The 16,607-nt window shown below is 40.4% G+C and overlaps 1 protein-coding gene across 3 annotated transcripts in view; it reads right to left on the reverse strand.

The window, feature by feature from the left end:
• poc1b (POC1 centriolar protein B) overlaps nucleotides 1-16,607 on the reverse strand; it is a 139,078-nt gene that overhangs the window by 33,644 nt on the left and 88,827 nt on the right. Inside the window, exons 11-13 of one of the 3 annotated variants that reach the window (XM_041215619.1) lie at nucleotides 15,732-15,938; nucleotides 5,195-5,278; nucleotides 4,574-5,042 (exon numbers count right to left, since the gene is read on the reverse strand). In XM_041215619.1, coding sequence (XP_041071553.1) covers nucleotides 4,989-5,042; nucleotides 5,195-5,278; nucleotides 15,732-15,938 — 345 coding nt within the window. In that variant the 3' untranslated portion in view covers nucleotides 4,574-4,988. Of the gene's footprint in view, nucleotides 1-4,573; nucleotides 5,043-5,194; nucleotides 5,279-15,731; nucleotides 15,939-16,607 lie in introns of those variants that run through there. The other 2 variants (XM_041215621.1, XM_041215620.1) reach the window with 2 other exon arrangements.

The raw sequence follows: 16,607 nt of genomic DNA on the forward strand, positions 1-16,607 counted from the left end.
ATGCTTCATTCCATCCTTCCATCATAAGGTCAGAAGTGGGATGTTTGCACAATGTGCAGCACCATTCGCGACTCCTTAGTTGCTGAAGTAGTCCATGTCCAAATGACAATATCCAGGCTTGGGCTGACAACTGGCAAGTAACAGTTACGCCACACAAGTGCCAGGCAATGACCGTCTCCAACAAGACAGAATCTAACCATCACCCCTTGACATTCAATGGCATTACCATCACTAAATTCCCCACTAACAACATCCTGGGGGGTTACCATTGACCAGAAACTGAACTGGACTAGCCATAGAAATACTGTGGATACAACAGCAGGTCAGAGGCTGGGAATCCTGCGATGAGTAACTCAGCTCCTGACTACCTGTCCACCATCTACAAGGAACAAGTCAGGAATGTGATGGAATTCTCCCCACTCGCCTGGACGAGTGCAACTCCCACAACACTCAAGAAGCTTCACACCATCCAGGACAAAGCAGTCTGCTTGATTAGCATCTGATCCTCAAAGGTTCACTCACTCCATCACCGATGCACAGTAGCAGCAGTATGTACCATCTACAAATTGCAATGCAGGAATTTGCCAAGGTTCCTTAGACAGCACCTTCTAAACCCACAACCACTATCAACTACAAGAACAAAGGGCAGCAGATAGATGGAAACACCACCGCCTAGAAGTTCTGACTTGGAATTATATTGGCGTTCCTTCACTGTCACTAGGTCAAAATCCTGGAATTCCCTTCCCTGCTCCTAAAAACACATAGACTGCAGTGGTTCAATAAGGTAGCTCACCACCACCTTCTCAAGGGTTATTAGGGATGGGCAATAAATGCTGGCATTATCTGTCAGCACCCACATCCCGTGAACAAATAAAAAAAAAGAGTTGGTTTGCAACGATGCACAAAATATCAGCTCAGTGATTGCCTGCTATCCTAGCTTCATTCTGAACCCGAGGTGGCTGAGGCACTGCTTCTGGGTGAGGTGCAGATAGGAGAAATGCTCTTGAGAAGCCTGTGGTGGGTAGGGCCTTCTGTGGGGCTCCCTCCTCACAGAGCTTTCCTCTCCGAAGTCTTCACCAAATTTCTTGGTCATGTTGGATACCTAGTGGCACTGCAGCCACAGCCCTCATATCACATGTAAAATTGGATCACCAAATTCTGTTGCCTCCTTGAATTGGAGTGTCCAATTTGGACAAAACACCTCCAAACACATTCTGTACCAGTCCGTTGTTCCTACTGTCTTTACACCTCCAGGGATAACCAGTGGCTGGCTCTGTGCACATGACTCATGCTCACCTCTCTGCCAATCAGCCACGTAAAGACAGCACACATAACAAAAGCCACGAGGAGCATTGTGAAGCAGACCATTGCAGCGCTTAAACATCCCTAAAGCATTTCTGCTGCCATTCTGGGAGTCTCCTCCACAGCTGAATTATGAGTAGAGCAGTTGCTTTGTGAATTTGCTGTCTAGCACACAAACATGTCCTGCCTGGCAGAGATAAAAACAAAAAAACTGCGGATGCTGGAAATCCAAAACAAAAACAGAATTACCTGGAAAAACTCAGCAGGTCTGGCAGCATCGGCGGAGAAGAAAAGAGTTGACATTTCGAGTCCTCATGACCCTTCAACAGAACTGAGTGAATCCAAGAAAGGGGTGAAATATAAGCTGGTTTAAGGTGTGTGTGTGTGTGTGTGTGTGGGGGGGGGGGGGGGGGGGGGGGTGGTGAGGGGTGGAGGGGGAGGTTTGGGTGGGGGGAGAGAAGTGGAGGGGGTTGGTGTGGCTGTAGGGACAAACAAGCAGTGATAGAAGCAGATCATCAAAAGATGTCACAGACAACAGAACAAAAGAACACATAGGTGTTAAAGTTGGCGATATTATCTAAACGAATGTGCTAATGGATGGTAGGGCACTCAAGGTATAGCTCTAGTGGGGGTGGGGGGAGCATAAAAGATTTAAAAATATTTAAAAATAATGGAAATAGGTGGGAAAAGAAAAATCTATATAATTTATTGGAAAAAACAAAAGGAAGGGGGAAGAAACAGAAAGGGGGTGGGGATGGAGGAGGGAGCTCAAGACCTAAAGTTGTTGAATTCAATATTCAGTCCGGAAGGTTGTAAAGTGCCTAGTCGGAAGATGAGGTGTTGTTCCTCCAGTTTGCGTTGGGCTTCACTGGAACAATGCAGCAAGCCAAGGACAGACATGTGGGCAAGAGAGCAGGGTGGAGTGTTAAAATGGCAGGCGACAGGGAGGTTTGGATCATTCTTGCGGTGTGTCTGCTTGTTTGTCCCTACAACCACAGCAACCCCCTTCACTTCTCTCCTCCCACCAAACCCCCCCACCCAACACACCTTAAACCAGCTTATATTTCACCCCTTTCTTGGATTCACTCAGTTCTGTCGAAGGGTCATGAGGACTCGAAACGTCAACTCTTTTCTTCTCCGCCGATACTGCCAGACCTGCTGAGTTTTTCCAGGTAATTCCAGGTAATTTTTGTCCTGCCTGGCAGAGTTCGTTTTCAGTGATTAGCACCTTGATGCTAAGTATGTTGGCTTAGGAGGAAACTGCTATTAGATTGCCTTTCTTGCCACTGGATTTGGAGGATCTTGCACAGGCACCGCTGGTGGTACTTTTCCAGTGCTTTGAGGTGCCTCAACAGGTCAGGTGGCAAACTCTATAATCTATCCAGATTGAAGGCTAGACAAAAATACCGAACGTCTGGATCAGAGGACTCCTCTACGCTGATGCCATGTTATTCACTCACATGGAAACTTGGCTACAAAGACTCACATATTGTCTCTCCCATGCTTGTAACTTGTTTTCTCGAACTATAGCCATCTAGAAAACGGTCGTCATGGGACAGGTCGTTACATCTCCACCCCCGATCACACTAAATAACACCACAACTAACAACAGGAAGTGCTTTGGGATGTCCTGAGGATGTGCTAAGACATTGCACGTAAATGCTCAAGGGGTGTAAACATGTTTATAAAGCACATGCTTATGACTTCACTACAAATAGTGGCTAAATTAAACTTTTTTCCAAAGGAGTTTGCTTACTTATTGTAATGAGGCACATGTTGACGCTTGTGACTAAATTGCAAAGCCCACACCCTGGGTCAGGATGTAAAGTGAACCAAAGTTAAGGCAGCATGTGGGTGTTTCTATTTCAATGTACTTAGAAATCTCAGCCAGGATATTATACCTCTCTGCCTCCCAACCCTTGCACCCTCCCTTCACAAAAAGCAATTTCCTGCCCATTCACTTAAATCGGCTGGAAAATCACAGGCTGGCAAGCTTGGAGACAAAAGACCTGTCCTGACATGCAGAAATGGGTTCAGAGTTCTTTCCTTCACCACACACCAGCATCAAAATACAGTTCACATATTATGGGAGCTTAACTTTTCTGGGACTTGTAAACATGTTTGACATCAAACTGGTTAGTGCTTTTTAGCAGTTTCAGTAAACAGGAAAAAATTAGTCATGTATTGCAATGCTTAATGTAAAACTAGGAACTGTAAAATAATTTCTTTATAGGGCTTATCATACAGTTTATTAAAGAACAAGACCTCTTGTTGACTCATTGCAAATAGTATTTGCATTTGTGTTTCAATTTATCAACAGAAATGTGTCGAAATGCCTCACATGGTGAATTTCTTTTGAAGTACAATGACTGTTGTGGTTTCTGCAGCTAACAACCAGAACACATTAGAACAGAACAAAGAGTCCAGACCCAAAATGTTAACTCATCCACCGTCTCCATAAAAACAGGCAGATCAATTCTTTGTTTTGAGCGCTTTTTGGAGTCTGTTTCAGGTTTTCAGCATTTGCAGTTGCTTTGCTTTCGTTTACGCTTTTCATATTATGGGTTGAGTTGTTGCTTTTGTTAATTGGTTAATACTGATAGATAGCTATGCCACCATTAAAACACATCTTCACAACCCTCCTCTTTTAGCATCTAATGGCATCTCTGCAACAGCCTGGTCCACTCTTCCTTCACACCCAATATCTGCTCTCTTGCCGCAGCATCCTTGCACCTGCATTTGCTTAAAACCTGTTATATCTCTAACTTGTTCCAATTCTGACGAAAAGTCATGGACCTGAATCATTAACTCAATTTCTCTCTCTACTGATGATGCCTGACCTGTTGAGTATGTTTATATTTTCAGATTTCAAGCACCCATAGTATTTTGCTTCTGTAATCCCAATATTTCTTGCTTTAAAATTCTAATCCTTAAATTAATTATGGTGCAAGTTCTAACATTCTAGGGAAGATTAAGAGGTTCCTGATTACTCCAGGGAATTAGACATCTTCTGTACAGGTTGTACCAAAGCTATAAATATGTTTAAGACTTAACTACAAACTAAGTAAACCTTCCTTAGGGAGCGGCAGTTGATGTCACTAAATCCCACAATCAAGCTACAGGTACTGGGATATGGGAAGCCAACGAGAATGCTACCATTGAGCTGCAGCTGATTAGCATGGGCCAATTAGCAATATTAGAGGCTTGCAATAATTCAAATACAAGTAAAAAATATTTTTCTTCAATAATTCTGCATCCACAAATTTATTTCATGATAGAGATTTTATTATAAAAGTTGCATTAAAAAGCATCTGTGATATAAAGGGCCACTTTCTGATGGCAATGAATACAAGTCAAACAGAATTTGAATCAATACAAATTCAAAGTGACGGTTTTAAGTAGTTGCATAGAATCATGTGAAAAACAATTCACATTCACTCTCGTTTTAGCTTTCACCCTGATTATGTGCCTCAGAGTATACACAGCCTTGAACACGTCAAACGATGTATGAAGGAATTAATCCTCATTACAGAAAGGAAAATGTCATGATAGAAAATGTTCAGGTGTCCAATTTATTCCACTTGGATAGTCTGTGAAATAGTCAATATAAAGAAATATATACAAAAGGAAATAGAATTGGATAGTCATGTCGCACACAAAATAGATCTGGCGAGATTTGGTAGCAGCTATTTTCCAGTTTCAGTGCCAGAACCCAGTGACATCTGAGTGCAATCTGCATCCTACAGGACAGGAAAAGCTGATTGTTCATTCGTTACTTTTAACAGGATGCCATCTTCAATGTCCAAATTGTTTTGGACAACCAAAGATTAAATACAGAGGCTCAAAATCCAAAAATCTAGGATTCTTTTCTCATTAATTAGGATGATCTTACTTGCTGCACAGTCTGTTGATTATCTAGACACTCCTGGAGTTTGTCCTCTGTCATCGTTAAACGCTGTTCTAAGATTGACACTGTCTGGAAACAAAGCGTAAAGCTGTAATTAATTGCTTGCACACATTTACTGCAGATGAGGTAATACATTAGTAGACATTTATTAAGGGAGCGGATAAAACAGTGGTTAACACAAGGACATTATTCTAGTGAGCGATTATTCGGTGTGGTTTTTAACATCTAACACTAGCAGGAACTTTAGAACTCCAAGTGTTTGTACTAAGGGGAAAACAAAACCACCCATTGGAATTTTCCCATACTGATTTTTCACCAGCGCTGATGAGAAACCTGTGACATCTCCAAATAATGGATCCATTATTGAAAGAAGCTGCCCGCAGGGACCAGAGTTTAAATTCAAACCAGATTGATGCAATGGAAGTCGCTGGCTGTAAGGAATTTACTAGATTATAGAAACTGCTTGGAAGCAAAGATATAAAAATGATATTATAATGAATGCTTAAAAAGGCTACAAACATTGTAATTGATGGATAGAACACTTCTATGCATGACTTCTCCAATGCCAGTCTTCCATTCTACTGATCCCTTCAGAAAATCCCATCATTTTAGAACCCAATGACCCATATCCTGTTCTATCTTAAATCCCACACTCACTTATCACCTCCATCCTCACTGACCAATGCTGGTTTCCTGTATTAAGTTTAAAATACCGATCTTCATAGCTTTGTCCCATCTTACCTCTGCAATCTCCCCCACCTTACAGCTCCTCTGAGTAACATTTCCCATGTAAATACAAGTTGCTATTACTGTTATTGACATGAGATCTCACCACAAATCACAGCTATAGTGATTTAATGAGGCATTTAATGAAAGTCAGAAATCTTATGAGGTAGAAGGGTAAAATTAGAGTCTAATATTCAACTCACACCACTCATATCCCCTAACATGAGGTTGGCAGGGCTGTCAAACATGTAATAAAATCTTGAGAGTTGAGAGATAAATGGGGAGGGGATATGGTATAAAAAGTGTTAAAATAATAGCCTATATACGCATGGGGAAATGAGGAAGAATGAAATATATTAAATATTCTCATGTTGAGCAGACATGAGACTATTACAAATTGTTAAAAAGCATACTCTCTTAAAAATGGACATTATTGGACTTTTAAAATGGCTGTTACAGATCACCTGACTTTTTGGAACTGCAAGTTGGCAAAGCTACTGCAAGCTTCTAAAAGTGGATTACAATGATCACAGTCTTGTGGAATGTAACACCTGCCATTGTAAAAACTCACCCAAAAACAGCAAGGATAATAAAGCCTCAGACAACCTGCTTCCTGAACTTCCAGGTAACAAATGGTAGCTACCGAAACTGATTATGCACAAAGAAGTGCTAAGAACTCCTATCTACCTCTATTGTGTGTCGATGGTTTTGACCATGGGAGGTGGAAGCTACTTTATCAATATGAATAGACTCTGCATTGCTTCCCATCGTGTATCAATGGCCAGTTGTCACCTGAAAGTTTTAATTAAAAGTTTCCTTAGATAATATCACCACCTTCAACACCTTTGTCCTTTTGTCTATGACATCTTTTGGCTATCTCCACCTATCACTGGCCCTCTATCCAGTTCTACCCTCTCACCCCTTAAAACAGCTTATATTTCACCTCTTTTCTATTTTTACTTAGTTCTGTTGAAGAGTCATACGGACTCGAAACGTTAACTGTGTTCCTCTCTGCAGATGCTGCCAGACCTGTTGAGTTTTTCCAGGTATTTTTATTTTTGTTTTTAATTAAAAGTTCTTCTTGCTTGCAGAAGGCAGACAACACTGCAGAATGCAGAAATAACCTCACTGCAGAAACCTGGCTATAATATCTAGCCTTTTTTCACCAGGCCACAAAGCTTAGAATTTAAGGCCTCCTCGAAACCTGTTTCGGGAAAGATCCTAAGTTTGCTTGGGAAAGCAAATTGGTCCTCTGGCTACTTGCCTCTCTCAATTTGTTGCGCATCTCTTATTCCTAAGAAAGCTCTACAAAATCCTGTCTTCAGCTATCTGGACTCAACTGGATTTTAACTTCTGAGTGAAAGAACCAATTTCACTGGACTCTGACAGTCACATGAACTGTTAACTACTCGGTTTGATTTTAATATTCGTAGAAATAAGATTTCTTTCTCTTATTGTAGCTTTCTTGTGTGTATGGTGCGTGCGTGTGTGTAGTAGCGGTGACTAAACATTTTCCGGCATAGTCTGAATAAATAATCCACCTGGTTTGTAAATCCAAGAAAGTCTGCTGCTGGTGACTTTGTAAAAAAAAAGCTGATTACACATTAGTGGGGTTTGGCAAAAACATTTCAGCCTTTATCAAAATGAAACCACTCCGATTATGAACAGAAGGTTAGAAGAATTAGAGGGTCAGTCTTTCTCCCTCCCTTGTCCATAAGACTATATTATTGCAATTTTGTGAATTATACATCATAACCTTGACAAAATTAATGCCGAGTCATCCAGTAATCTCACTAACATTATGAAAGAATATTACCAAAACTTAATCAATTAGTTTTGGGTACAGAGATTTGAGTCATGATTTCATGCAAACTATATAATGGATAACTACTTACCAGCAGTTACTCCAAGAAGCTTGGTATCTCTTGTGATACTTTCTGGTGTACAAGCAAATTGCAGCAAGTATCCCCCCAGAAAAATGTACTTGGTTAGTATAAGGGTATGTTAAGAAAAGCTTAATCAACTTGTGATTTCTTCAGCAACATTTCTGAATGCACTGTGTCCTCTGAGTGACCTAAGGGGAGTTTTCCATTACTGGATTGATAATTACCTTCTTGAAGGAATCAAGTGCAATTTTCAATTGATTTACATAGAATTCAGTGCCAATGGTTTTGGTTGAACCTTTGGCATTATGGACAATAAATGTTCTCTGAGCAACTGCCTGACTAGCCATGCTGGATTTATTCAGCCTAGTCTGTTGACCTATCTTGTACTGAATAATGTGGAAGGCATGGTGCAGCTATTGCTTATTGGTGCGATTTGGATGATGTGCATTTTAAGCATCGATTGTGATCATCAGGGATAGAGAATAATTACGTTTTACATAGTTTCTAAAATCTTTGGCAGGTGTTGGTACAGACAAAGCAGTCCAACTGCAGTCAGCCTAGTTTGCCTTTGAGGCAGATGATACTATTAATGGGTTAGTGCCAAAGGTCACTTCACAGTCAGAAAATGATGCAGCATAGGAGACATCCATTCAGCCCATCCTGTCTGTGTTAGCTCTTCAGTAGAGCTATCCAATCAGTCCCAGTCATCTGCTCTTTCTCCATAGCTCTATAATTTTTCCCTTTGGGTTTTTATCCAATTCTTTTTTGAACATTACTATTGAAACTTCCTATATTGAAACCATTTCCACCACCATTTCAGGCAATGCATTCCAGGTAACAACAACATGCTATGTTTAAAAAAAAAGCTCTCTTATGTCATCTCTATTTTTTTTTGGCCAATCATCTTGCCCTAGAAGGGTAAAGTATCTCAAAAATTTGAGCAACAGGTAAAGCTAGCTGTTTCACACTGCTACTATGCAGTAGCAACACAAGTGGTATTTGCCACTAACAGGCTGCTGCCATCAAGCCAAAAAGACATTCTGCCTATCACACAAATTAATGTGGTATAAGAATTTCAGTGCCAGTATGACGCTTGGTATGTAGGCCATTTGTCCCAAAGACTGGCGGATCATATTAAACAGCATGTTCAACTGCTGTTCGCAATAGGCAAGGTACCGACTGTGCCCAACCAACCCATGCTTGCAAAACTCAAAACAGTGTCCAACATTAGATGTGATTCTGTGATTGGTCAATATTTGCTAAATAATCCTCAGTGTGCTAAGAATTATGCTGACAACCAATTTAAGATTGTCATTTGGCTCGCAGTGTGTTGCACTGGCGCGTATTGGAAGCTACATATATTAACACACAGGGCCCTGTACACACATTGCGCCTGTTTCAGCTAAACAAAATAAGTGACAGCCATTCGCTGACTCATTCCTCAGGGCAATGCCTTGACCAATCAGGATCAAGCTGCCTAGTTTAAATTTCAAACAATGCTTGGCATTTAACTGTGTCACCTTCACTGGTGCATTCCCCATGGCAACGCTTCTATCAATTAGAGTCCACTTGCCAACCAATTAGCTCTCTATTCTCAAGTATAAATTGTTGTTTTCCCTTTATATTGGTATCTTTGCAAAGTATCCTGATGAGTGCAAGACGAGAAACTTCAATATGTCTCTTTTTTGCAAGCAATACTCAAGTTCTGTACTACCAAATGACTAAACATGATTAGTTTTATACCTAGCGTTTGGTGGTGTGTAAAGAAGAATCTCTCTTTTCCAGCTGCAATCATGATTGGAAAATTGGCAATGGGTCTAAGGTACACTGATATTGGAAATCAATTACCAAATTATCCAGACTGTCTTGCATTGCGTATTTGCAGTACAGGTTGAAAAGATTACATGAAAATTCATTATTAGGCTTACTCTTCTTTTTATTAATTGAGTTAGGATTATAATTAAAATAGCACTCATGTAAATAATGCTATTGTAATGGTACATGCAGACAACAACAATCTACTTCAGCCCTTAAAATATTGGTTTCAGCAACTCTGATTCCGAGACTAAGTGTTACAATGCTGTTTAAAATTTAGTTGCTGAACAGGAATGATTTTTTTTTTAGCAAATTCTGAAAAAATGCTCTCCACTGGGAAAAAAGTCAAATTCAGGGTCCTTTACTGGCAGAAACTAAAGTACATTTGAAAACTATTTTTCCCAATAGGTCAATAATTACTGACTTGAGTAAAAGCTGACTGTGTTTATTTCTCATTACTAGTCAGATCAACAAATTAATATCCTGAGTTCATTTGTAAGAGTTAATTTGGTCATGGCAATATCCCAGATTTTGGTTTAGGTCAGAAGTTAAACGGGACATGTTTAAGGTGTCAATTTTGGCACAGTGGTAGCACTCTTGTCTCTGACTCAGAGGTCATGACCTTGAGACCAATTCCAGATATTAAAACACAATTTTTCTGATATTTCAGCATAGTACTGAGTTCTGCACTGTCAGGGATGCCATCTTTCAGATTAGATGTTTAACCAAGAAGTTATATGACATTATAAAATGCCACGGCACTCTCTGAGCAGCAAAATAGTTCTCATGTCCTGGTCAATGTCATCCCTCAACCAACACTGCCTAAACTGTCTCAATGCTGTTTGTGGGGCCTTGCCGTGTAGAAATTGGCACAGTTTCCTATTTACAACTGTTACTTCACTTCAGAAGTACTTCATTGGCCATGAATGCTTTGGAAAGTTATGAAACTGTGGGAGATGCTACATGAATGCAAATTATTTTATGCTATTGCAGTCTTGTGAGGGCTTATGACAGAAATTAGTTCTGGATTTTTTTTAATCACGTTTTGAGTAAGGCTAGCAACAGCACTGTGTTTCACTAACATTCCACGTGTGATCCATGTGTAATGACTCAAAAGTAAATACTCACATCTGTAAAACAAATGGAAAACCACGACACACAAGATTAAAGTGTAATTTCTGTTTACTGATATCAATGAATATTTAAGGAACATTTATCTTCTGTCAGGAGAAGTTGTACAGGTTAATTATTTACTCAATGCAAGTGGGGTGAACTTTTCATGAATATAATTTCTAAGGATTTGCATGAAATGGGGCGTGAACTATTATTTGAGTTTTATGACCTTCATGACATTCACGTTAAACTAAACACCCCCTTTTTGAAATGTGTGTTAAAAAAAACACTTTGTAACGCCAGCATAAAGCAGGCTTGGCCAAACTTTCTGAACATTAGTTGCATACAATTATCGCCATTTGAGAGCCGCAAGACATGGACAACTTTAACAGACACATTTTTATTACTTTTGCATGCACTTGTGTGCCCTTCCTCCCCACTCACTCGCACTCTTCCTCCCACCCCACTTACTCACTCATGCCCACCCTCCCCATTCAGCCACTCTCACTGATCTTCTCCTTCCCAATTCCACTCTTCCGCTACCTGGATCTCACCACCTTGCCCAGATGTTGGAGAGGTGGAGTGAAGAGAAACGGCTGTCAGGGCCCAAAACCCAAGGCTCAACTCTCAGCCTTGCCCCCACTCCCACACCCTCAGCTCCACTCTTGGCCTCCCCTACACCACCCTAAGGCTTTAGGCCCCTTCCCCTCACAACCCTCAGCCCCTTCCATCCCCTCCCATAAATCACACCCTACTCCTGGCCTCCCCTGCCCAGCTCTCATTCCTTGTCTGATCCCACTCTCACCCCAGTCCAGTGGCATCGACTCCCGCAGCTGAGGCAGCACCAGGCAGAAAATCCAATGCAGGAAGACACCCTTCATTTTTTGCGTGGGAGCACCAGCTACTGGGATGTGGCCTCTGCATCGCTGAATTACAGGAATTGGGTTGAATCAGTCAGGTTAGAATTAGGCCACTGGATGTGGCAGCTGGGTGTGCTCGGCCAGGACCCTGCCCAATTCTTCAGAATGATCCAGATTAATCTACCCGCCTTAACAATCACTCCAATTGATCTGTAAAGCTGCACTTTACAGTATCTGTAGACGAGCCACATGCAGCTTGAGAGCTGTGCTATGGCCACCCCGGCATAACATATGCTTTGTTTTGGTCCGAATAGCTCGCCAATTGGTCCGATTTATTTTCCTTAACTGTCTTAAGTGGCTAGATTTCTTCTCGTCTGTTACTTAGAAAATCTTGGGTGAGTTCCAATTCCATAAGAAGTCACAGATGAAAATATCATTTGACAAAAGTTCATCCTACTTATACCTAATTCTTCCTTTACTACATTTAATAATAGTGAACAAACCCAACATTTCACATAATTTTAACAGCATTGATTGATATTCAGACCATTGTGCTTTTGCTAGAAACATAGAAAATAGGAGTAGGCCATTTGGCCCCTCAAGGCTGCTCTGCTATCCAATATGGTTGAAAGAGCCACAAACTCAATAATATTTCCATACCCTTTACTCATATCTGTTAACATTCCTGCTTTCCAAATTTTAAAGCTATTTTGAATTCTGCTTTCATTATTATTTCTGCTAGGGAACACCTGCTCCTAACAACACTTTGATTAAACACATTCTCATAAACTGTGTTATTTTGGTTATACCCTCTAGTTACAGATTGTAGTGAAAATAGATTTTCCTATTTATCTTATTAGAACTGCTTATAATTTTGAACACAATTACATTTTCTGTGGTATAAATATTGACCAGGACCTTGAGAGACCTCCCCTGCCTTTCTTCAAATAGTGGGCAAGATATTGTTTATACACTCGCCCAAGAGAGCAGATAAGGGTCTCAGCTTAATGTCTCACCCGAGAGATAGCACCTCCAACAATACTATACTAAAATGTCAACCTACATTACATAACCAATTAAGCTGATGGAAGGAAGTCAAGTAAAACAGCATACAAACTTCCTTGTCCTTCATCTTTACCCCCATTATATAAAACATTGGTAGCTGATCGCTGCATTGCTACAAGGTGGATAAGTTCTTTGTGTTTATCCTTAATTTGCTTCTTTTGAAATAAATTCAATTAACAAACGTAACATGCTAGATATCATTTTGCTTTACAGGACTGTAGCTACCACTGAAGTAACAGCCTTGCCAATTAGCAACTCTTTAGATACAAAAAGAAATTCCCAGAGCTAACTTCCTCACCAATTATCAACTCTTTAAACGTGAATAGGAATCACCCACCTCATTCCCTAGCTAGCCCTCTGTGGTTCCTTTCCCTGCTGTGTGGTTGTCCTCAGTGCAGGATTCACTCCCACTCCTTTCTTGCTTTCAAAGTAATGAAAACTTGTGCCTGCACATTTTTGGTAACTGTTAATGAATGTGTCCTGCAATATAAAGCTGCTCTTATTTTGTGCCCAGTAGATTGTTACTGCCACTTTTACATGGGTCTTGTGGAGCCTGTGACAAACAATGTAAAGTTGCTGGATGTACATATTCTTCCGTCACAGACCTCCTAGTGGCTACTTTAACAAATCTATCAAGTTTAATCTGGGATCACTGAAGGCTCTGCAAGGATTGTTGCCAGGACAAGCAGCACTAAGATTCCGCCAAGTGCAATATAAAAGCAAAGAAATTAGATTGATTTAGTGATAAGGGAGTAATTAGCACTTTCATTGGAAGTAAAATAGTTACTAGAAAAGGTGGGGTGGGAGGGGTCAGGCATTTGACTGACAAAGTTGAATTTAGCAGGCTGAAGTATGCCATTAGGAAACTAATTTAATTTGTTCAACATTGTAGCTTTTTTAGGAGTATGGCAATACACTTACTTAACGAGAGATCTGACATGGATGCTGCAGCCCAAATGGCCTCCCTTTGTGCTGTAACCATTCTAATATTCTCCATCTTGCTGTAAATTAGTTGCCATAATTGCCATATAACAAGCAGGGCTGGTAGCTTGGTGGTTATGGTACTAGACTAGCAATTTTGAGGTTGAGCTCAAATTCCACCTTAGGAAGTTGAAAAATTGAGTTCAATAAATTGATTGTTGGTGGAATAGTACCTCAGACAACTGAAGTTATTGGATTGTTGTAAAAATCCATCTTGTTCATTAATGCTCTCCTGGGAAGTGAATCTACACGTGACTCCAAATCCACATTATATGCTTGACTCTTATGCTCTCAGGACAGGCCTAAGATTTGAAATGGAAGGGGGACCACTGACAATGTCAGTCATCGTGGGGACCAACTTACTTCTAGGTCCCTGCTCCCTCTGCTCCATCATTGATGGCTACACCTTTTAACTAATGTTCCCACAGCCTTTGAATGCTTTTCTTCAGCATCTCCACTTTACCACCTCCCTTTCAAGTCAATTTCAAAATTTTCCTCAAGACTTATTCTTTGTCTGTACTTTAGCCCCCCATTTCTTTTTTTGCCTCCCATAGCTCCATACTCAGTACCTTCTGTACTGCAGTGTTTGAACTGTCACTTTGTATGTTGTAAGTGCAATAAAAATTTAATCTTAAGAGATGTGTTAAATTGTTACATAAATGCAATTCAGTCAGACTTCCTTTTCCCTTTCTGCCAAGTAACCTGAAGCAACCTTCAAGTTTAATCTTGCACAAAATTAATTAAGCTTTCTGTATACCATTTTATATTACACTAACTAGCTGCTTGGTAATGGAGGCATGGATTGAATAATATAAAATGTCATATGACCTGGCTGTATTGCAAAATTGCTACAGAAAGCAATCTGTAATATTGCCCAAGACACACAGTGGTGTGGAAACCTCCTTGGTTATATTGCAGGCCAGAATCCAAAACTACAGAATTGCAACTGCAAGTGTTTTAAAGCCATGATTTATAAAATCATTTTACACAGCCAACCTTCCTCAATGAGCAGTGAGCAAAAGAAACCTGGGATTACCTCAGACACACCCACCATAGTAGCTAGCTGGTTTTTGAAGTTCTTGCCGGATCAAGGGATATGGAACAAAGGCTGATAAAGGAGGTTGAGGTATAGATCAGCCAAGATCTAAGGTTTGAGGGACTGAATAGTTTATTCCTGTTCCTAATACTTGTGCACATAACCAAAGTTGCATTCTCTTGCAGGTAGTACAGAGCGAGAATGTTAAATCATGTCTGCTTAGCTGGAGGTAAAGATCCCTTGGTAATGCCACCATTCAAAGAGGAGCAGTGGTTTCTTATGGGGTCCTGGCCAAAACTGCAGTCTCAACCAAGACCATGAAAACAGATTTTCTGGTCATTTACCTCATTGCGATTTATGGGATATCGCTATGCACAAGTTAGCTGTGATGTGCTTTGGAATGTCCTGATCATGTTCAAAGTGCTGCTTAAATACAAGATTCCTTGCCTGAAGGCCACTGAAGTTGGAACTGCCATCAACAGAAGCTCAGTGAGGTTAAGTGGGGAATTTGACTATTACCTTGGTCTGTCACCGTATGACTATAACCGTATGACTAACAGGTGAAAGTGAAATTTCACTAAGCTTTATCCTGTAATTTTAACCTGCAGTTACCTATCTTTCTTATGATAGCACATCGAGCTTTCATACACGATGTAAAAATAACCTCTTTCAGCTGCATTTTTTTACAATTTCACATATTTGGGCTTGTGAGGCAAAGGTTTTCTGGGGAGGGGAACAAGCATTGCTGCAATGGTCTTATTTCATTACAAGTTTACATTTTAACTCTACACAAAACTAGGAGTTGTACTCTTGATTGGTTAAAGTCTACAAAAGTACAGCATGTGTACCGGTAGTATGCAATAATTTTGACTGTAACATATTCAATTTAGGTTTTCGTGCCATCCCTGACCCTCAAGACAAAAATGCAACGCATGGAAAAAGGCACTGAGAGACTCCCAAAATAAAAACTGTAACAGATGAAAAATTATTAGTAAAGCCATTAGTTGGAAGTTAGATCTTTCACCTCTATAATCACTCACCTGGGTTAAAACATCCAGCTGCTCCACAATGTGCCCTAATGTGCTGGCAAGCTTTGGTGGGATACCTGTGTGCTCCTCCAGAGGACTAGTTACAGGTTCACCATTGGCTGGGTCCATTCCACGGGAGCTTACTGGGCATGGAGGATAAAGGGAGCTGCTCACCTGGTCCGTTAAGTGTGAGGCACAGTTCGGCTCCTTTGCTCTTGACTTCAATCAATTGACAGAAGGGGGAAAAAAAACAAAGAAAATATCATTCCTGCATTCCAATGTGCTGTGTGTGCATAAAGACATTAGCTTAATTTGTCTTCCTGTATGATGTCCAACTTCAAACAGTTCCCACTACTAAGTGAAGTCTGGCAAAGGAAACACTAAGCAACAAAGCTTACAGTATACACAGAGAACTTAGCGGCTACTGACCAATTGCATTTACATCTGCAACCAATCTGTCCTTACTATCTGTATCTTATCCAATGAACAGATTTAAAAACAGATCTATTCATGATGTAAAAACTACCTGAAAGAAAAATCATGTGCCAAGGATATCATTTTTGCTATTCGGAAATAATTTTAATATTGATATTCACTAATAACAGTGTCACAGTATCTTTACAGTGCAGGAGGTGGCCATTTGACCCATTGAATCTACACTGGCTCTCTGCAAGAGCATTTCATCTATTCCCACTTCCCTGCCTTATCCCTGTAACATTACACATTCTCTCTCTTCAGGTAGCAATCCAACTCCCTTTTGAATATCTCGATCGAACCTGCCTCCACCACTCTTTCAGGTAGTTTGTCCCAGACTCCAAACAATCACTGGGTGAAAAATTTTTTCCTCACATGTGCCAATTATTTTGAATCTGTGCCCTCTAGTTCTTG

Source organism: Carcharodon carcharias, chromosome 21, assembly GCF_017639515.1.
Source record: "Carcharodon carcharias isolate sCarCar2 chromosome 21, sCarCar2.pri, whole genome shotgun sequence".
Classification (NCBI taxonomy): Eukaryota; Metazoa; Chordata; class Chondrichthyes; order Lamniformes; family Lamnidae; genus Carcharodon; species Carcharodon carcharias.